This window comes from Chelonoidis abingdonii, chromosome 25 (genome assembly GCF_003597395.2).
Source record: "Chelonoidis abingdonii isolate Lonesome George chromosome 25, CheloAbing_2.0, whole genome shotgun sequence".
In the NCBI taxonomy this organism is placed as follows: domain Eukaryota; kingdom Metazoa; phylum Chordata; order Testudines; family Testudinidae; genus Chelonoidis; species Chelonoidis abingdonii.
Genome location: NC_133793.1, coordinates 4,983,614 through 5,006,858, shown reverse-complemented (window position 1 = coordinate 5,006,858; position 23,245 = coordinate 4,983,614). Strand labels below are relative to the sequence as shown.

At 44.0% G+C, this 23,245-nt stretch overlaps 1 protein-coding gene across 2 annotated transcripts in view; it reads right to left on the bottom strand.

The window, feature by feature from the left end:
• CSMD2 (CUB and Sushi multiple domains 2) overlaps positions 1 to 23,245 on the bottom strand; it is a 562,181-nt gene that overhangs the window by 296,018 nt on the left and 242,918 nt on the right. For both annotated transcript variants that reach the window (XM_032802693.2, XM_032802696.2), the window contains exon 6: positions 1,956 to 2,068. In XM_032802693.2, coding sequence (XP_032658584.1) covers positions 1,956 to 2,068 — 113 coding nt within the window. The remainder of the gene's footprint in view (positions 1 to 1,955; positions 2,069 to 23,245) is intronic.

The following is a 23,245-nucleotide window of genomic DNA, read 5'->3' as shown; positions in this document are numbered from 1 at the left end:
TTGGAGCTGAAATCCCAGGCTACACCCCTAACCACTGGACCCAACCTATTCCCACTTAGTAACACCCTAAGAAACCCCCGATGAAATTTAGCCCTCTACAGAAACCCTGCATGTCACTTAAAACCCACGTACGCCTTCAAAATAAAGCCCAAGTGGGACACAAGTGGCATAGGGGCCTTGAGCTGTTCCTCTGAACAGGGCTGAACACTGCGCCCCTGAGGACTATTTTTCATACAGATCCCTGCTCTGTGCTATGATTTAAACAAAACAAAAAAGCTGAACTCATCTGGCATCTCTTTGTAAAGAAGACAAAACACCATCTCCTTCCAAAGCACAAGTGGACAGTGTTCTTTACATTCCATTTCTAAACTGCAGTCCATGTTGGCCTCCTGTAACAGTCCCCAACCCTTGCTCATTATCAGAATTTGAACCCAGGACCTTTAGCATCAACCTCTGCCACATGAACTGAATCGGCAGAGGTAGCAGGCTGATATCCTCTACGTGGATCAGCCACTAGAAGGGGACATGACACACATTTGACATCCCCTACACATTTGTAAAGCTCCCCACAGCCTCCACATGCTGCTAGACATAGTCCCATACACTCAGTGCACTAGCCAAAGAGAGCTGGACATCATGTCCACAAAACTCACGTTGCTTTGGCTGGATGAGTGAGTTGTCCATCACACCCTCCAATGAAGCTTAGTAGCTCTGTAGCAGGCAGAGAGACTTACCAGCAGCACAATTTAAATCAGGCCTTCAACACAAAGGTTTTAATTCTCATCTCTATCGTACCAGTTTGCAACTCCACCGTCTTCAGTGCAGGTACTTTTGATTTAACCAGTGTGAGATCTAAATCAGGATCAGTCAAAATAAATCTGGGCTCTGACATTCTGACTGAGGGCTGGTCTACTCTACACTTGAGTCGATGTAACTTACATCACTCTAGGGTATGAAAAAGACACACCCCTGAGCGATGCAAGTTAAATCGACCTAAGTTCTGTCCACACCAGAGGGAGAGTGCCTGCTGCTGACATAGCTTCCACCTCTTATTGAGGTGGAGTAATTATATCGATGGGAGAGCGCTCTCCCGTTGGCATAGTGCAACTTCACCAGACAGGCGACAGTGACCCAGCTGCACTGATGCAGCTGTGCCGATGTAACACGGTAGCGGACATTCGCCCCAAGTCAAGCAGAAAGCAAATCGATAGGATCATTACAGAAAGACTCACTTAGATGGACACTTATCGAGGTAAATTAGGTACCCAAATGCATCCTGCAGACACACTCTCCCTACATCTTCAAAGGTGAGGAAACACAACCGATTAACTTGCTGTTTTCTATTGACAAAAAGAGAATGTGCCCAGGCCAGAGGCAAGTGCAAACAGAGCAAACAAATGTGTGTTTCTATTTTTTTTTATACATATGCACATTTATTTTCCAGGGAGATGCAGCCCCAATGCTCCTAGCAAGCTGCCTGGGTGGCCCTCTATGCCAGTGGTTCCCAACCTTTTTCGTCTGGTGGGCACCGGACGATGAGCCACCGAGGACCGTGGCTGGCGGGTGAGCATCTGCCGAAATGCCGCTGAAAAGAGGTAATGTCAATAGGCGTCACCGCCGACAAGCAGTGTCATCCAAAGGCATCACCGCCGAAATGCCGCCGAAAATCAGCTGCATTTCAGCGGCGATGCCTCTGGATGCTGCTGTTTTTCGGCAGCATTTTGGTGGATACTTGTCCACGTGGGCGCACACAGATGCCTTGGTGGGCGCCATGGTGCCCACAGATACCACATTGGGGACCACTGCTCTATGCTGAAAAACGTGGAAGAGGAAGGAAGTACCTGAGTTAGCCAGCTGAGTGTAGTTTTTGAAGCTAAAGCATCTCTCCCTAGAGCTGAAAGGAAGGATGCTAAAAACCATTGGTTAATGATTCAAAATGGTCAATAAGCAGTTACCTTGATACTGGGCACTGAACCCCTTCTGCCTGTGGTTGCCGTCCGATGTAAAGTGAAGTCGCAGCCAGTTTTTACTGCTGATTACTGGGGCGGGCAGATTCATTCCAGTAAACCTGTAAGAAAAATCAAACAGTGATAGTCAAATGCATGTGGCTGGAAATGGTCTTCTGTGAACTTAACTTCAGAGGTCACCCATGCAGGTGGTTGCCACTCTGAAGAAAATGGAACAAAAATAGATAGAGAGTATTTTCCTGCATAGTCTTCCACCTCAAGGACTTGTGCAGGGGCAGCACCCCAAACAGTTCAGAATGCATTCCAGAAGGGGAAGTCAAAGGAAAAGCATCCCCATTTCAAAGGAACAGCCCAGGAGCCACAGCAGAAGAGTAAGCTGGAACGCTTCCAAGAGGCATTCTTAGTTGATGAATGAGCCAGAAGAAATGCCGGGATCCGTCTTGAATCCTGATCTAGAGCCACCCACCGGTGAGTTATCACTTGATCTCCTTTCTGGGCCTTTCAACTTCCACTGAACGCAGGATAATATAGTGTGAAACAAAAGAGGAAGGTCATTAAACCATTCAGGGTTGCTTTTTGATCCCACTGTAAAAAATAAAATTTAAAAAAACCCATCTGCTTTTCCTGTGAAAAGTCCTAGGGATTTTTTTTCTCTCTCAATTAGAAGGGTTATATTCATAACTGACTATGTCGGCCTCTCCTATTTTTAGGACAAGGAGTGCAGGTGACCAGGAATTGAGCACGTTTGGAGAGGGATTGGAAGTTCACATGCCAGTCACCACTGGGAAATTGACTGCAGAGTTGGAACCACAGGAACGTAGTGTAACATCAACAGACCCTGGTAGTTGGCGGGTGGGATCGAACCTGGTGGGGCCACTGGATCTAAATGCACAAGCCTCTACTGCATGGCTAAAAGCCATACAGCCCTTAACTATGGCTGTAGAGAGGACTCATCTGAATCTGAGCACCAAACCCTGGCTTCAACGGGTTAAGCACCTGCTTAAATCCTTTGTATTCTCTGAGACACCAGTGCAACGATCTGCCACTTCTCAAAACTTCCTCCTCCATCTGCCCCCCATCAACTTAATTTTTATTTTCTAAACTGAATTAGACTTTTAATTTAAAATGTTGAATCACAGCGGGATGGCCTCTGGCAGCATTATGCCCGATCAAAGCTATTGTTGGTCATTAGCATCCCCCAGGATTTGTACTGCAGGAGCACCAATCAGGAATTAAGGGTTCCTAGTGCAGGGCACCATTCCCATACACAGTGAAGAGACGCCTTCCTCAAAAAGTGTCTACATCTAGAGCTAGAATTTAAGGACACCCAGAAGTGCATGTCTATCTATTTAATGTGCTTATATAGCCACTGTAGGATCTGAACACCTCCCAATCTTTAGTGAATTTATCCTTACAAAACCCTGAACTGTCAGTCAGTGATACTGTCCCCATTTTACAGATGAGGAACCGAGGCACAGAGAAGCTAAGTGACTTGCTCAGGATGACATAAGATGTTTGTGACAGAACAAGAATTGAACCCACATCTGTGGCTATCCACAGCCATTGGACTGCTATCTCATTTTCTCATTCGCACCCTGGGCTGAATGCTCCCTGTATTAAAAAGAGGGCTTAATTGAGAATGAACGCTGTACATCCATGAGTGAGTAATGTTGGGTTTTTTTAAAATAGGTAGCCAGCTAGTCATCCAAAAACCTTAGAATTTCCAGCTAACATGTCACCATATTCAGGAAGCTGAATACTTAATCAGGTGATTCATTTCTCCTGATGATGCTGGCAGCAAAAACTTGGGAATGGTTAAAAAGGCTTCAAAGTTGCTAGCAGTCTTCTTTTTCACATATGATCCAGAAAGGCACAGTAGCAAGTATCCAAAATAGACTTTCATTTATTCCAATGACTCACTGAGCTATTAGAAATGCAATCATTTATTGGGCTAATGGCAGGGGTTGGAAATTCATTGTGCATCATATAGTAGAAATGTGTCTTTGGGAACACAGAAAGGAGAAAAGTCATAATTTATTGTCTGGATAGCTCCGTGCGGTTAAGCCTCTAGAATTCGCTTTCCCCTTTATTAATAGACAATAGAGCTGCGTCGTGTGTCATATAAGGATGCTCTATGGGTTATACACCAAACACAACCCTGAAAAGTTAAGGAATGAAAATCTAAGGCTAATCGTAGTACAACCCCTCAAGTCTCCATCTAGCACAACACTGTACGCTGCAGAATATGTTCCACAGCCTTAAACTCTGCCCTGTGCAAGTCTAGCAGCATCTTTGCTCCCAAATTCCATCTACCAGAAACAGAACTGGCTTCCTTCTGCACAGTTCAGTGAAACACTCCACACTCCACTTTGGAGAAGGAATTCCTAGATGGCCTAGCATCCTCGCCGGGGCCTCTAGATGCTACCTCAATAAAAGACTGAATACTTTTTCGGGAAGCAAGGTGAAATGGAGGGGGGAGAGCAAAGCCACGTGATGGTTTTGGTTTGAGCAGCAGTGGGTTTTCACACCTGTTATTTTTTTGCCCTCATGTTCAATGATTCCGGGTGGGAGGGGGAAAAAACCAACCCCAAGTCAGCTTGATCATCACTGATTTCCTAAGACAATACTTCACTCTAGTGCTGTGAGGGCCGTATTTTCAGACATAGCAATTTATGTCATACCTAAACAAAAGCGCCTAAGACAGGAGACCCAGAAAATGCAAACCACTATTTAGAATGCAATATTAGATGCTGCTCCTGGAAAACAACCTGTTAGCATGTACCAGAGCCAGCCCAGTGCTGAGCACATCCTGTCAGTTGTTGAGCACTCTCAACTCCCACTATGTCAACCAAAGTAAAGGACACTCAGGATCTGATTCTATTCTCACTCCTAATGGGGTGAATTAGGAGTCACGTCCTGGTTGCTCTTGTGGTTAACAGCACTAGCCTTCGACACTGGGTTCTGTTCCACTCCTTATATGACCTTCAGCAAATCACTTAATCTTCATGTCTCAGTTTCCCATCTGCAAAGTGAAGATAATCATACTTCCTTTACTGTTTAATGTCTTGTCTATTTAGAGGGACAGGATGTGCCTCAGATTACATGTATGTAGAACACTTAGTAGAAGCTGCTGCTGATCTCAGCTGGAGCACTTAACTGCTACTGTAATGTTACTATAAATAACAGGCAACTACTCCTTTGAAGTTAATGGAGTCACAACCAGCATAAGACTCTTAACTTGAACGTGTTTATTCCAGATTTACACTGATGTGAGCAAGAAGAGAATTAGGACTCCAGTGTTTTCCAGGAACTACTCAGCGGCTTACAAAACTGCCTGTGAAAAATCTGTTAAAGTCAGAAGAGGGGCAAAGACTTTCACAGATTTCATCCCAGAAACCTTCTAGCATTGTTAATAACCACAGCATTAAAGCAATTTCCCTTAACTGGAATGGAATTCTCCAAGTAAATACAGCTCATCGGCATCCTTTCTTACACACTACAGAAAGGTTAACACCCCCAAACATTTGCCTTTCAAGCAAACTCAAGAAAGTGTGGTCCCCTGCTCTAAACTATTTTACTTGTTTTTTTCTTCCATTCTTGTATTTTACATTGGATTTAGTCATTACATAGTTATACCGTTCACTCAGTCATTCCTTCCTCAGCATGATCAGTACTACTGTATGCATACCACATTGATTAATCTCTGGTTCTCAGGCACCATTATCCATTTATAATACCCCATTCCCATTTTACTTAGTTTCCATTTTTTCCTCTAAATCAATAAAATGTCAAAATGTGACACAGAAGCAGTAGAATACGAGAAGGAGAGTATTTCCAGATAAATGGCAATTTATGCACAAGCACTCCCAAATTACTGGCATTATTATTAATTTGCATTATGGTAGCTCCCAAAGGCCTCTGATGAGATCATGAACACATTGTGTAGGAGCTGTGCAAACAGATGGTAAGAGAGACCCTGCCCCAAAGACTCCAATTCAAGAAAGCAACCCTATTTAGGACAGCACGTAAGCAAGTGTTTTGTTGTAAATCAAAGGGACTTAAGCACATGCTCAACTTCAAGCCTATGGGCTGGTCTACACTATGGGGTAAAATCGATTTTAGATATGCAATTTCAGCTACGTGAATAACGTAGCTGAAGTCAAATATCTAAAATCGATTTAGTCACCCGTCCTCACTGTGCGGGATCGATGTCCGCGGCTCGCCATGTCGATTCCGGAACTCCGTTGGGGTTGGTGGAGTTCCGGAATCTATATAAGAGCGCTCAGGGATCGATATATCCCATCTAGATTAGATGCGATATATCGATCCCCGAGCAATCGATTTTAACGCGCCGATACGGCGCGTAGTCTAGACGTGGCCTAAGCTTATGTGATGTTCTGTATAGGAAGAATTAACCCAAGTTGAAACCCTTTAGCAACTCAGGCTCCAAATAGGGAAGACAGATAAAGGAGAGGACATAGGCAGATCTTTGTCCCTGTTTTACAGACTGGGAACTGAGGCACTGGGAGCTGAAATGACTTGCTCACGGTCACAAAATATGTCTGTGACAGAGCTGGGAATTGAACCTGTATCTCTTAAGAACTAATGGGGACTATAAAGAAATGTTCCCTGCAGATAGGTTATTATATAACTGGCTCCTCTGGTGTTTCTTGCACCTTCCTCTGAGGCAGACCAGCTGTCTCTCCCCAAGTTCCTATAAGCATGAGCCCTTGCAGTCCCAGACCCCTGCATTTTACACAGGCACACCTAGAATTAATGCCTCCCATTCAAGCAGGGCTGCAACACACGTAATTAGAAGCTGGCAATCAAAGACGAGATCATCTGAGCTGCAAGCCTTTGTGCTGAGTAAATTAAACACAAGAAACCCCATTTCATTTGGTTAATTGCAAATTCGATAGGAATTGTGCAAAGCTTTCCCTCACGCAAGGGCCATAATGAACCTCTTAACAAAGCCGCTCCTTTTCTAACAGGTTTGTATCTTCAGGATGAGGCCTTTAATGCACTTCCGTTTATAGCCACTGCTCTCACTTAGGGTCCCTTGGGGGTTCTGAATCCTTCATTTAAACGGGCATGTCCAGAGTGAGAGAGCTCCTAAAGAAATTCTTGTGTTACTCTTGTATGTTAAACTCAAAATTTCTCTTGTACCCTTGGAACATGAACATTGACAAAGGGCTTGCGCGATCTGGTTTGCAAAGTCACCATGCCATTGTAACTCACCTCCTGGGTGTGATGCTCTGTCCCCTCTAGTGGCACTGAAACCACTTGGAGATTAATGAGTCTGCTCTACAGCCATAGCTAAGGGCTGTATGGCTTTTAGCTCATGTAGCTGAGGCTCATGCATTTAGATCCAGTGACCCCAGGTTTGATCCCCCCTGCCAACTACCAGGGTCTGTTAATGTTACACGATGTTCCTGTGGTTCCACTCCACAGTCAATTTCCCAGTGGTGGCTGGCATGTGAACTTCCAATCCAGTATTCTTCAGTGTGGATTTCCACTCCTTGCCTCACAGCCTAGGAGAGCAATGCCTTTTAGCCCCTTGTGTACCTGGTGTGGACTGTGGCAGATGTTTGACTAGCACAAGAGAAAGCTGCTGCATTTAACAGGCAGTGAAAAATGTTTATTCTATTCTATAGAGGTTCTCATCGTAGCATTTGAGATGCCTTCTAGTAGTGCATTAAGCAACACGATTAAAATCTGTTTGTTCTCTAATTGTTCTCTTATCCTTCCACCAGGGGACAACGTCTGTGTAGTGAGGCGCATGCATGTACACACACACACAGTTTGTTAGAGAAGGCAAGGTCAAAGAAATGTGCTTCCACTTTGAGCAGAAGGTGGTGAGATCGGTGTGGCCCCTGGGTGAGTTCATTCCAGTCTTAGGCCACACCCTAGAAAGCCCTGCATCCTGCACAGGTGAGTATTAGCCTTCTTGTAGAGTTCCACTGTGCCAGAGGAGCAAAGCTATTGACTGTGGTCTTCATCTCAGAGTTTTAGTTAGTCTTTTCGCTATCCTGGGCCCTGCAGACAGTTGAAATTGCAGACAAACAGAGGCTGTCCGACTGTACTTACTGCAGCTGGGATTTAACTAACACCTCTTCCTCTTGTGAGGAGTACCATCAGATCTCAAACTACTATGAACAGTCAGGAGGACTTGTCTTTTCTGCAAGATCCCTACAGCGCAGCACTCCCTTGCTCCACAGTGGGTTCATCACTGACTCAGAAAGAAGAGCACCTGCTCTTTAAATATTCAATACTACTTTCTGAAGCACCAGATGGTCTTCCTTAAAGGCCTCTGTGAAGCAGCCAATAAAGGGTTACAGGTACCTGCCTGTCATGTAACCCAGCAAGGGGTTTAACAGTAGGGTGTGCCCTGGAGAGCAAGGGAACTGCTTTGCTTTGGTGTTGCAGGTTTTCTGTTTAACCCATAACTCATGCCCAGAGTCACGGAGCAAATCAGAGGTGAGCACATCAGTGCTGTGTGCTGGGCTGGTCAGATTGCCTGCCAGCTTCCAGTCTCCCAGGGAAATTTTGTCCCAGATGGACCATGCTTAATTTATGAAACATGACAGTCCCAGTGCAAGGAAGGATAGCATTAGGTTGGATACAGTATCTCTACCTGCACATTAATCTATCCTTTCTGTAGGCAGAAGGCCATATTTCAGATGCTTCTTCCTATCTTAATGCATTATTTATTATTATTCACTTCATCTGTACTTTTACCTTTTCAGCCAAATTTCTACTCAAATCATCTTGAGAGGTGAACTGGCATTAATTTTGAACACTGTACTTTAGGATATTCACCCTCTTATGGTTAAGCATGCAGTGAGAGTCTCTAACACCTCATTCACCTTGATATTGGAGCAATTTCATCAGGATGGACTTCCACAGAGATAACAGATAATTAGGTCAAGTTGTTCGAGATTAAAAGCCAGGAAGTGGGGGAGGACAAAACAAGCATCCCTCAGTACAACTCCATAATTCTGAAAGAGAAATGAATTAACCTGGAGTTCTCCTATGGAGCGTGATGTAATGCTGGGTGCTCAGAATGAGCTTAAGTCTTTGACAGTCCCTGGATATTAACACTTGAACTGCCATTGAGCACGGAACTCCTGCCCGTTGCAGCACTAAGGAAAAAAATATACCAATAAGACTAACAGCAATGCCTTTCAATAGCACCATCTATCCAAGGACCACAAAGCATTTTACACATATGAATAGTGTCTTCTGGCTCCCTCATCCCACCGCCCTGTGAAAGGAAGGAATTAAATTACGTTCTCCTTTTATAGACAGGGAAACAGAAGCACCAAGAGGTTACTGGCCTGATCTTCAGAGATGCTAAGCACCCACAAATCCAAATGAAGCTAACAGGAGCTCAACATCTTTAGAGAAAACAGTCCATATGTGACTTGCTCTAGGGCATTCTCTGAGGCAGAGGCAGGCAGCTGTTTTCCAATTCCAGCCTTACAGATCTCAGGTGAAATCCTGGTCCCGCTGAAGTCAATGGCAGATCTCCCATTGATTTCAATTTCTCCTCTGAATTTTGCATCCTAGACCCACCTCTAGGGCCAGACCCTCCATTGCTGTAAATTGGTCATAACTCTGCTGACTTCAATCTCTCATCATCTCCCTGTTTACATAAATGGAGCTTCACCATCTGAAGATCCAGCCTCTACTTTCCAACACTTGAGTGCTGAGTCCTTCCTAGACAGTTTGCAGCCTTTGAGTGCATCTGCTGGTATCTCTTACAAAAGCTGATGCTGGAAGTGACACCAAGTTCTTTTTATCATTAGGTTTATACTCCTTTTCTGGTTGTATTCCCTTGAAAGATGATACTACTTCCACACAGCAGCAAAAAAATCAGCCATGGCTGTCAACTTTAATTATGGTCTGCTCCCAGATAAATTTGCTGGCTAAAAACAATCAATACTTTTTGCAAGAGAATTACATTGCTGTTCATTTTTTATTTTTAAAGTGACACAGATTTGATCTCCCCTGCTCATTGAAAATAAAATTATAAACCAGAGTCTTAGCTGGTATACATCGGTGTAAAGGAGATACACCAGTTACCCTAGCTAAGGATCTGGCCTTACCTATTTTCTCTGCAATTTATTTTCCTGACTTACAAAATGTTTCAAAATTAGTTCACTCCCCCACAGCCTACTCATTATTGGACTCCTCATACCAAACTGTTTCATTAAAATGAATCTAATTAATTTATTTACATGCCCACTGGCATTTTTGAAATTATTAAATGGCTTCACAGTAACAAGGAGAAGTCTGGATGCTAAAGATTTCTTGTTTAATTTAACACCCTTTGTGTACACAGCCCCTCCCTCCCCATACATACGTGTTAAAGCAAATGGCCCAGTTTACGTCTATTACTTCATTCTCAAGGAGGATTTTGCTTCCATAAATGCAACTCTTAACTCCATTCACAGACAAGAACTTGAAAAATACATCTATTCTCTACACAAAGATTTTCTGCTGTGACGGATGAAAGATTTGGGATTGTATATAGATTTAGAGCACTTACAGAAATCAGCTGTTAAACATTAAGCGAACCTCAGCCTTGAGTATAGTGGTGCTATAGCCCAGTTATAAATCAACCAAGAAACTTTACTCAAAACTTATCCTGACCCTAAACTTTGAAGTTCAACAGTTTTGGATAACTCTAAAATCTCTGTTAATACACAAACACTCTACATATCCAGTGGCACAGACCTCAAAAGAGCATTATTGCATTCTGGTGCAGGAGAAATGCATACCAGTGATGAAGGTGAAAACAAGGCATCTGCTGGTAATATTCTTAATGCCTGTCCGGGTACCAACAGGTGGGGAAGTTATATGTATAACTAGGAGGAAAAAATCCTGCTGCAATATTACTTCTGAAATGGACCCAGCAGAGGTGGATCCCCACCCAGGCCCATACAGGAGAAAAAAGAAAGACTCTTACTCCCGGAGAAGAATTTGTTTTAATAGGTGTCCAGGGCTATTCTAGCTATTAGCCAGATACAGAGCCTCCTATGACCTTGCTCATCATCTTGCAAAAAGATTTGTACTGGTGACTTCAAAATAAGAGTTGTGCCCAGTACCCTCAGATATTAAAAACAGATATTCCAGGCCCTGGCCTTTGGCAATTTTTTTTTTAGTATGTAGCAAAACTTGGTGTTTATATAGCTCTTTTCATTCCTAGGTCTCAGAGCCCTTTACAAAGGAGGGGAAGTATCATTAAACCCATTTACACAAGGAAGTTGGAGTGAATTACTGATGGCCACACAGGGAGCTGAGAACAGAACCTATGTCTGCTGAGACTCAGATCCCTAGCCACTCAATAGCCTGCCCTCAGGGCTGGCTTTAGGAACTGCGGGGCCCAGGTCTTTGGTGGCACTTCGGTGACAAGGGGTCCTTCACTCACTCCAGACCCCCCGCCGCTGAAGTGCCGCCAAAGACCCGGACCCCTGCTGGGTAAAAAAAAAATTTTAAAATTAAAAAGGCGCCTAAGGCACGGGGCCTGATTCTGGGGAATCGGCCTAAAGCCAGCCCTGCCTGCCCTGTCCATATCTACTTTGCTCCAGCTAGCTGGAATAACAATAGCAGTGAAGCCATGGCAGCATGGGCTAGCCACTCGAGAGTGGGGCCAGGGTACCGAGCAGGCCTGTATTGCTGTGACTTCACTGCTATTGCTGTTTGAGCTACCTGGATCAAAGCTAGCATAGGTATATCTGAAAATACTGCAATCATAAATTACTGAATTGTAGACATATCCTCAGGAATGAGAAGTGATGTTCAGTGAGCAGTTCATGGACTTCCTGGTCACACACCCAACCCAGGAGCCAAATATTGTCCATTATGGGGGGATGGTTTTGTGATGTGGTCACATGTACAATAACCTATGACTATTGGACAGACATCCGATGGAAATGGCTTTCACTCACAATTGAGCTGCACTGGACTGTGACCTGAGAACTAAAAATGAACATTTCACATCCCCTTCACCAATTAGCTGAGCTAGTCTTAATGCAAATGTTCTTACAGTGACTTGATACAAGACAACACATGTCAACATGACATGGCCTTTACAACAGAAAAGAATGGGAAGCCCGCACAATGCATAGACACAATAAACAGCAATAAGAATGGTTACAAAAGAAGGCTTAGCCTAGTAGGATGGATAGATCAAATTATATATATAAAAAGTGCTTGCCATGGTATTTCTATTACTTCAATAACATTAGGTTCAAGCCATAGAAAAAGAAAGGTAACTAATATGATTATATTTATTCTATTCAGGAGAAAACAAACACTAATTTAACCCCAGGTAAAATGGCTAATGCAGTTGAAAGCTGCTAATGCCTTGTGCATATCCCCCAAAGAAATTTGCTACAGTTCTATTACACATTCCTGTAACCTCTTTCCACCTTATTACCAATGCTACAGAGAGTGCTTTTTCTCAGTACTCACACAGCTAGTATGGTGACAGCAAAGAGCCACTACGTTTTTATTAGTTATTGTTTTAAATAATAAATGTTGTGTGTGCATGTGTGTCCACACACGTGTGCATGCATGTGTGTGAGAGAGAGTGAATTTAATTGTGATTTCCACAGGACCTAGTTCTATGCTTAATTTTAAGCACAAGCTTAAGTGCTTTGCTGGGTGGTGCTGGAGTGATAACCCAGGAATCAGAAGCTCTCTCTTTAACCATAGATTAGGCAGAGCATGCATTACAGCAGGGCATGTAGTTACACAGTGGTCAACCTTGAACTTCAAAGACCAACCCCAAGGAGTAGGAAGACAATTCAGCCTCCATGAGTCCTTGGGGGGCCTCTCTGCTGGGAGTCTCCCCCTGGGTTTTTATGATGGTGGTTTCTTTGGGAACTGGACCTTGAACACTCAATTTTAGCCACTACTGCTTTCAAATCCACAACGACTAACTTACCTAGATCTTTCTGAGCATTTGCTGGGGTAGCAATTCACTGGAAAATGCTCAGGTCCAAAGGGTCATTAACCTTCACCCTACTTCTAACTGTCATATCCACAACTGGAATGCTCAAAGCCCGGGGTCAACACATTCTCAGGGTCCTGCAGAGGGCCTGATCCAAATTCAACTGAAGTCCCTGGGAGTCTTTCCATTGACTTCTATGGGCTTTGGGTCAGGCCATTAATAACTGACGAAATCATTTTACCAGCTGCTGTTCATTGACTATTTATGGACATTCAGGTCCAGTCTGACAAGCTGCCAAAACCTGGAAGGAAATGGTTTCAGCAATAAGATGGGTAGGATGCTCTCACATAAGTGAAGGTTTAGTCGTCTCCTTGAAGTTGCAAAGGATGCTCCCCAAGGCTTGCCTGGATGTGCAGAGATGCTAGCCTCAGGGACGTACGACACTGTTAGTGACCCGCATACCAGGGGCTGCCCCTCAACCAGCTCATGCACTATTTAGGACTGGCTGCAAGTGGCTTTCCTGCAGCATCTGGAGCAGCATTTGAAGCGGCTCACAACTCTCCTGTAACTTCTCAACTATGCCACAGAGATAAATTAAACCCCAAAACATTCACCAATTGACCCTTGCATATAGGCAGTCCCATGCAAACACACTACACGAACAATAAAATAGCCACAGTCATTGCAGTCACAACGCCCGCTAACTGGCCTCAGGGATACATGGGAGAGCTGATCACAAGTGGACCAGGAGCAGGAGTGTCTCTCTGCAGGCACGGTGCTTCCATCAACACATTGAGAATGAAAGGGACTGATGGGCTGTGCCGGGAGAGGTGCTGAAACCTCCCGAGGAAGAAACAAGCCTGGCCTAATGGCTTCTGCCTCAAAGCAGAAGTCTTAACTAATCAAGTGACAAACGGCTCCTCTGATGAGGGGAGTCTGGAGCAGCCCATCCTTTGAATTATCTTCACCTGTTCCTGCAGTGCAACGCTGACTGATGGAAACAATACAGCAAAGGCAGGAGATACGACAAACTGCTCACCTTTCCCATCACATCAGCAAACAGAGGCCGGGAAGACGTCTTTAATTTTTTAAATAAACAGTCTGATGAATCTTGGTACTACTACAATGTCCTTCTTAGTCTAAAACTAGAGACTGTCCAGATTGCTTATACAGCGCTAATGCATTCTACTTAAAGAATGATAGTTCTCATGATAGTTACTCAGACCAGCCCAAGCTACTCTACACTCTAAAGGGATGATGCATATGAGCACCCAGCACCGTTTTCTTTGTTATTTTTCTTCACAGCGCCAAGAACAATGGGGTTTGTTGAGCACCAGCTTGACTGAGGCTCCAGAAAGGGCTACCATAATATGAATAGATTAACGCGAGTCTTTCCATTGGCCTCAGTGGGTTTTTGATCACGCCTCAGAGCTGCTCTCTGTATCTATTCCACGTTTTACGTGCTTGCTTTACTGATGGAAAATAGGTGTTTACTCCTTTGCTCTCCCACTACCCCTGCAGAGCCAACGCAGTTGGTTGAGAGCTAATTGGATTCTAGTCTGCCTTCTAGAGCAGCTGCGTTGACAATCCTAACTCATTACAGAGCCAAATTCTGGCCCTTGCTTACACATGGGCACCTACAGTGAAGGCTAGAGACGGAAAGTTTTCATAGCTTCTTTCACTTCATTCCCACTGCACAGCCTTTTTGGCTTTAATGTCTCCAACTGATGCTGATTCAACATGGCCCTCTGGCAGCTTGTTCCACTGCCTAATAATTGTCCTGACAACTGTAAAATTATTTCTTGTTCTATCTTCGATTACTACAGACAATAAGCCTTCCTCCTTCCTCTTTGGTATATTCACACATGGTTTTATAGTTATTATATAGTTATTGTGTCTTCCTCCATCATCTTTTACATGCCTTTCTCTGGAGATCTCGTTTTCCAAATTGTTTTTGGTCGCCTTTCTGGGAATTCCTTTCCAAATGATTATTTATCCAGAACAGGCATCAACCCTTGCAACAGCTGCCAGGGGAACAAAATGTGTCCTTCTTGCAACCAACAAAATAAACCTGAAAATGTATATATAAGAGCTTGAAGAGGTTTGCTGATATTGGGGTTCCAGGTTTATTGGACATTCAAATCTCCAGAGACCTGCATAAAGAGAGAGACTGGATGTGGGGAAAGGGCTCTTCTGAAGACTGTATCTTGGAGGGCTACTTCAGCAAATGAAACTATGAAACTCTACGGGGCAAGGGAAGATGCTACACACTGTTCCACTATTCCACCCTTCATTGACTACTTCTTTCACATCCCGCCTTTCTTCTCTTAGTTACACTGTGCATTGTTGCTGTTATTTTCCACCACCAGTGATCAGACTCTGGTAACTGTCATGGCCACAAACTTTAAACATTTTTATTATCGTACAGTAGTTCCTTGGTGAGATCAGGAACCCCGCTCTATACAGTATTTACATAAAGGGCTGGTGCAAGAATGTTTCGCGTCCTAGGCGAAACTTCCACCTTGCGCCCTTCCTGCCCCGTGCCCCCACCCTGAGGTGCCCCCCAGCAGCTCCCCCCTCTGCCTTGAGGCGCCCCCCTTGGAACAGCTCCCCACCCCCCACCCTCTGCCCTGAGGCACACCCCCGCTGCAGCTCACCCCTGCTCCACGCACGAGCATGAGCACCCCAAGCACGCCATTGCTGTTTCACTTCTCCCGCCTCCCAGACGTGCGGCACTGTCGTAAACAGATAGCTAAGGGTTAATGTCTATTTCACCTGCAAAGGGGTAACCAAATACCTGACCAGAGGACCAATCAGGAAACAAGATTTTTCCAAATTCAAGGGAAGGGAACTTCGGGTGTGTGTCTTGGTGTCTTTTCTCGTCTCTCAGAAGTGAACTTTCTCTCTCCAAGCTGTTCTATCTTGTTTCCAACTGTAAGTACAAAGGAGAAGCAGTAACTTCTTATTGTTTTCTTTTTTGTATTTACATGTGATGTAGGTGCTGGAAGTTTAATGTTTATCTTTTGGGATAAGGCTGTTATTCATTTTCTTTTAAGCAATTGGAACCCGTATATTTCAACTTGATACAGAGCCATTGGATTATGTCTTTTTCTTTCTTTTAAGAACCGCTATTGGATTTTCTAGTTAGAACTACCAGGGAATTTCGTGGGGGGAAGGAACGGGGGAGGGAGAGAAACCTCTTTGTGTCGAGATTGGCAAGACTTACCTTTGCGGACTTGGACGAGGGTGAAAGAACTTATCTCTCGCTGTTGCATTTCAGTGACTTGAGAATGGTAATATCTAGTGTATACCCAGGCGGAAGTTCTTGGGGGGAGGTAAAGAGGGGAAAGGAAGTGGTTATTTCCCTTTATGTGGAAGACTCAGGGCTCTGAGTCTTGGGTCCCCAGGAAGGTTTGAGAGGTACCAGAGGGCGCCAGAGACTGGAAAGCTGGCTGGTGGCAGCGCTATCAGATCTTAGCGGTAATTTAGCTAGAGGCATTTTATGGTAGGCACCCCATTTGTTGCGTTGCTAAGGTTTCAAATTGGATTATATAGATTTTAAACTCGAACATAGCTGATTGCGCCGCAAGCCTCGGGAGGCAGGAGAAGTGAAGGCACACGGCGCGTTTTTGGGTTAGAGAGCAGGGCAGTGGAGAGCGGGGCGGGAGTTCTCCCTGCGTCTCACCGCCCGCTCCCCTTATTTTGTCAGGTGGCCCTCCGGTCGCTCATCTGCCTCAGCTCCCTCACCTAATGGCCCAGTGGCGACTGGGGCGGCCGAAGATCCGGCTGCCACGATCGCTGCCGAAGAAAATGGCCCCCCCCAAATGTCAGTGCCCTAAGCAACTGCCTAGGTCACCTAAATGGTTGCACCGGCCCTGTTTACATATAGTAAATAGTCCTTGCCCTCGACAGACATTACAGCACAAAACAGAATGCTGCTGGGACGAAACTGCCTTATTCTCTTGGTGACAATTACAACACAAGCATATTTTGCAGTCCTCTTCCTAGCTCAACAGGGAATCATTAAGAAAGGGATAGATAATGAGACAGAAAATATCATATTGCCTCTTTATAAATCCATGGTACATCTGCATCTTGAATACTGTGGGCAGATGTGGTCGGTCCATCTCAACAAAGATATATTGGAATTGGAAAAGGTTCAGAAAAGGGCAACAAAAATGATTACGGGTATGAAACAGCTGCCATATGAGGAGAAATTAATAAGACTGGGTCTTTGCAGCTTGGAAAAAAGATGACTAAAGGGGGATATGATAGAGGTCTATAAAATTATGACTGGTATGGAGAAAGTAAATGTGAGAAGGAGTAAATAACACTTCCTTAACACAAGAACTAGGAGTCACCAAATGAAATTAATAGGAAGCAGGTTTAAAACAAACAAAAGGAAGTATTTTTTCACACAAGGCACAGTCAACCTGTGGAACTCCTTGCCAGAGGATGTTGTGAAGGCCAAGACTATAACAGGGTTCGAAAAGAACTAGATAAATTCATGGAGGATCGGTCAGGATGGGCAGGGATGGCGTCCCTAGCCTCTGTTTGCCAGAAGCTGGGAATGGGTGACGGGATGGATCACTTGATGATTACCTGTTCTGTTCATTCCCTCTTGGGCACCTGGCATTGGCTGGAAGACAGGATACTAGGATAGATGGACCTTTGGTCTGACCCAGTATGGCCGATCTTATATTCTTATGTTGCCTGTGTGACTGCAGCAAATTCTCTTTCCAACAGGCAAATGGGGAAAGCAAATGGTGGATTTTGACCTAATCATCATCTCAGAACAAAGCATTTTGGTTTAACTGACACGCAGAAATAAAGGGTGGAAATTTTGCCTTTGAATACACTGATTGTAAAGGGCTGACAGATTGAAGCAATCACCTGTAATGACTCAATGTTTGAATAAAACATGCTAAGTCAATAAACACGTTCAGATATTGTGGTCATTTGCTAAAATACACACACAGAATGGCAAAGAGAACGCAGGCCGTTCAGATTAAAACCAACACAGCTCTCTGCTACTTTGTACTAAACAGGATTGCCCATTAGCTGTGTGCATTACTGGCAGCACTTATCGGCTCTTTCTAGACCTCCAGCCACCAGACACATTATCAGGGTCCTATTTAGGGCCTAATGCAAATCTCACTGAAGTCAAGGGGAGTCCTTCTATTGGCTTTGGATCAGGTTATTAGTATTTGTCTTGAGTTCATTTTATCAGCAGTCCTTTGCTGGGTATTCATTCTCCATGCACTAAATAAATATATATGTGGTCTTTCTGGCCCTGTCTGATGAGCTGCCAATCTCCTGGAGGAAACAATTTTAACGAGGAGGAGAAACTCTTGCTTTACATGGAAGTTTGTTGTTGCCTCCTTAAATTCCCAAAGGGTCAAAAAATTGTACACACACATGCACCCAATGCAGACCAAAGCCGAGATTTTCAAAAGCAACGGGCAACGCTGGGTGCCCCAAGAATTGTTCGGGTCACTAACTTGAAACATCAATTTTCAGAACCTGCCATCTGATAATCAGGCCCCTTTCTTACGAGTTTCAAGCTGGGCACCCAGAATTTGGAGTACTCAAAAATTACTAGCCACTCTTGAAAAGCTTGACCCACATGTAGCTTAGAGACGTCTGATTTGCCTCTGTGCACAATGCCTCCCTGTCTGAAAAGCCAGAGAAACAGTTAAATGACAGAGCTCTAGGTACAAAAATGCCTCTAATTGTAATCAGTCACTGTGCACAGCCCAGCTTCAATAGGAACACTTATTTGATTTTCCAAAAACTTTTTTTTTTTTTTAAACCTGTGCTCTCTCACCAAGCTTAATGAGGCATTCATCTATCCAGGCTCACACTGGGTCCGGGGAACTGAAAACAAAGCTAAGAAGTCAGCAGCAAAGATGCTTTGTGGTTCCAGATGCTAATCCCTCTGTCAGCATGGGAATTTTGACATGTCGAGCATGGACTGCATGAGGGGAATCTGCTTGCACCCTGGGATTCACAGCTATGACAGGGCAAAATAGGTGTTCTGTGTGGTAGGGAGAGATGTGGAGTATTGTATCTTGTACTCACTTTTATGATCCCTCCACTCTGGAGCCCCCTCCTCCTGGATATTGCTAAGTCCTCTCAGCAGTGTAAACAGGGACTGCCCCAATTCAGGGCAGCATGGCATGTAGTTAGCCACTCCCCTTTCGTCATCTTTCCCCATTCACCACTGTGACATAGCCTGTCACTGTTAATGCCAACATTGTTTACTTCGGCTAGGGAACTTCACCAGTGATAGAAAGATCTACCAAGGCACTGAAAACGCAATAGCATGCAGAACACACTCGACCAATGCGCGCAAACTCGCTTGACCAAAAACTCAATAGGGCGAGCAAATTAACAGGGCTAATATTTTACCTAATTGTTAGCCTGAGGGAATTAGCATTCAATAAATCAGGTAAATACAGAAGTGAATGCCTTGGAATAGTGGAAGTTTGGGAAACAACCTAGATCTTATAAACAGAGGACAGCGTAGAACATCATTTGGAATTAGAGTCTGATGCTCATAATCCTGGTGGGAAAAGGATTATCCATTACTGCGCTTTAAGTACTGCCTTTATGTGAATAAAAAGAAGAGAAATCCCTTACTTTGGATCTGCAACATCTCCAACTGATACACACAGACCCAACCCAAACGCAATCCATTTTGCTACCCTAATGTCTCTAAGAATGATCTCTTAGTGATTCACTGATGAAGGGTGGTCTGCCTGAGACGCATGCAATTCTGAGCTCTTCTTCAGAAGGTAACAAAACCCCAATAAAACATATCCCTGAACATGAGGCAAGGAACTAGGAAAGCATTTCAAGCCCTACAGAAAGAGAAAACATCCCTTGGATAGAAACTACGATTTCATGCAGGAGCAAGGAGCTGTTTTGCTTACGCAGTGTGAAAGAAAGTGCATTCCTTTTAACTTATCACAGACATTCCAATAAGAAATCCTACTAAATAGGGACTTGAAAAGCACCCAACATCCTTAAGCATTATTGTGCTTTTTGATAGTCAGATATCTACCAATTTACCGAGACAGGTTGTTTTCTGGAGTAGGTATAATCATAATTCTTTATTAATTATCACATTTCCACTGCACTGTGCATCAGAAAGCAACTAGCAAGAGCTAAGAAGAGCCTATCCCAGATTCTTCTGTACTGGAATAATCTCTTATTCTTATGCACCTTTCAGCCTCAAACACTTCACAGGCTGTAGACAATTGGTTGCACTTCAAATGTTTCTCCAAGCATGAAAGTTCATAGCAGCTCAAGTTTGTTTGTTTGTTTTTGCACTTAAACTGGGGGCGGGGAGGGGGAGAGAATAAAACAAAAACCTTTAAAGACAGTAGAAATTTTACAGTGCATCTAACCAGGAACCAGGAAAACAAAAACAAAAAACCAAAAAACATTAAAAGCTTTTAAAGTAACTCTACTGTATATACAATACTGTCATCACTCAGCCACTTCTGGGGCAGAACACGACGGCTGTTTTGCAGTGCACAGCAATGCTACACACCCTAATCAAGAATACTATATCCAGCTGGAATCATAGGGAATTCTGGAAAAGCAAATTTAGTTACTAAAACTGGCATTTACCCAGCTTACTAGGGCGAACCTGTGTGCTTTGCTAGTAAGAAACATGGGATCTTTATTTTTAAAGGACTGTCCATTTTTCATTTCATCCAGAACACAGCAACTCCAGCAGCACATATTTCCTAGCATCACCCAGAGCTGTTTGTTTAGTATTGAAAGAGAGAAGACCACCTCCGACTGAATAACCATTACCACTCCTTGCAAGGCCATGATTTTCATTGTATGGGGTGCCCCACTTGGATATTATCCAGGCCCAAGCCTGCTTGGCTTGTGAGGTTTACTGAAACCACAGAACACAGAGGGATAATTGCAGGGCATTGGCCAACTCCTTTGCTGGTATAAAGTGGCATGGCTTCACTGAAGCCAATTTATACCAGCAGACAATTCGCTCCAATATTACAGTTTCCTGCAAAGATGGATCTAAACTCCCCAGAATATATAGGATAGTTTGGATTCAGATCCGAGCTTTGCAGCTAAAGTTCAGCTCTGTTTTTGGTACAGGTAGGGGATTCTTCCCCTCTCCCCATTATATGCAGATGTTTGGCTGGGTTGGATGGTTTTAAACATGTCATCTTAGTTTTACATAACTAACAAGGGTGGCTTTAAGATTCTCATGCGCATTTCTGAGAATCAGGCCCTAACCTTCCATCTCTCAGAGAATGTCGCATTGCATGCAAGCCAATTGCAGTCTGCTCTTTTCTAATAGCAGCACTTAAAGCTTGTCCTTAGACGTTAGCCTCCAGTAATGGCTTACTCAATCACAACACTCGCTTCTCTGCTAGCAGCTGCCAAAGGAATGTTTTCGAAATTCTTAGCTTGGTATCAGTCAGTTGTAATAACCTACCATAGGAAATAAGGCAAAATAATGCTTTCCTAAATGTTGGATTTCAACAAAAACTCATTGCGGCCACAATTCCTTCAAGGTTAAGGCTGTTTTTGTACATTAATGGCATCAGATATATTAAATATCCACTGCCGAGTCTTTGCTGTGGTTATTAGAAAATGGATGTCAGGCATGTGACAAGGTGAGGTTCTGCTCGCTCTCCCAGCAGATAGAGGAGCAATGCAGCTGGCTGCAGCAGCTGGAAATGAGACATGTTGGTTTTGCAGCAATGAAAACATACTTGAGAAAATTTAAGCACAAGCCTCCAGAATACTATTATTTAGGTTTTTGGTTGTTTTAAGTTTGGAAAGGAAACGGACCCTCAGCACAACAGCCAACCTGTGAGTTAGGAAAGACGGACATCCATCATGGCCTACTGCTGAGCTTTTCCACACTGGCATCTGAACCAACCGGCATAGGCCATTGTCAGAGACAGGACCCCGGACTAGAGGGATGGATCCATTATGGCAATTATAGTCTTATCTCTAAGGCCACCACTAACCTATACACAACACAATGCATGCTCCACCATTTTAGGATGGTCTCATGGGTCAGACAGTATGCTGTCACTCAGGATGTCTGGGTTCATTTCTCTACTCTGCCACAGACCCAGTCTGACCCTGTGCAATTCACTTAATCTGTAAAATGGGATAACGATGCTTCTTCAATAGGGGTAATGAGAGGATAAACACATTAATAGCTGTATGATGTTCAGAAACTATGGCAAGAGGGACCATCTAAGGACGCAGATAGACAAAAAAGTCTCTTCTCTTCCTGGAAATCCTGGCCTCAGAAGCAAATCAGGGATAAAGCTTCAATGACGAGTGTCTTCAACAACCACAGTCCCACACAGAACACCTGTTCCCTATCCTCCTGTGAAATTCTTGAATATTAATCTTCTTTCGGTACTTGGCTGGTATGCACAGCATATCCTGCCTCATTTTCATGCATTGGTTCACTACAGCCGAGATGACACAAGCAGCAACAGAGGCGGCTGCTCAGATGGCTCTTGTTAAGGGAAAACAAGAGGATTATGACCTGTGTCATCAGACATAATTTAAGTGCGCCAAGAGGTGCACTGTGAGCAGACAGAACTCAGCTTTTCTACAATGGACACAAAAAGGATAAAGACAAGCAAAGTGATGATTTTTTGCACCCAAGAAAAGGGACGAGCAAAACCACTCTCCCCAAAAGGCACATGTGAGAGCAGCTTATGGCTTGAACATAGTTATGGCTAGAGAGAGGCGAATATTTGGGCAGCTAGTTCTCATGTTTCCGCATAATAGGTGCTGTGCTGAGTGGATGGAACATCTGCTACTGTGTAAGGTGAAGAAAACCATCAGCAAGAGGGAGGGATAGCTCAGTGGTTTGAGCACTGGCCTCCTAAACCCAAAGTTGTGAGTTTAATCCTTGAGGGGGCCATGCTTGCTGGACTCAATGACCTTTTATTTCAAGGTCACTTCCAGCTCTATGAGATAGGTATATCTCCATATAATAATAAAAAAAAAAGCAAGAGAGGTGATGAGCAGACAGAAAGGGGAACAGCAAAGGAGAAGCAAATAAAATTAATGAAGAACGTCATGGAAGACAGAGAACGGGGCAGGGGGTGTGGAAGAGGGCGAGAAATATAGACTGGAGGCCTGGTTTTCCATTGCCTTGCACCTCATGCAGTCATTTATGCCAGTGCAAACTGAGATCATTCTGATTTGGGTAGTGCTTAATGAGCATGTTGCCCTGGTGTAAATGACCGTAGAAGATGCTGGGTAATGGAGACTCAAGCCTAGGGAGGGGGGCATTCAA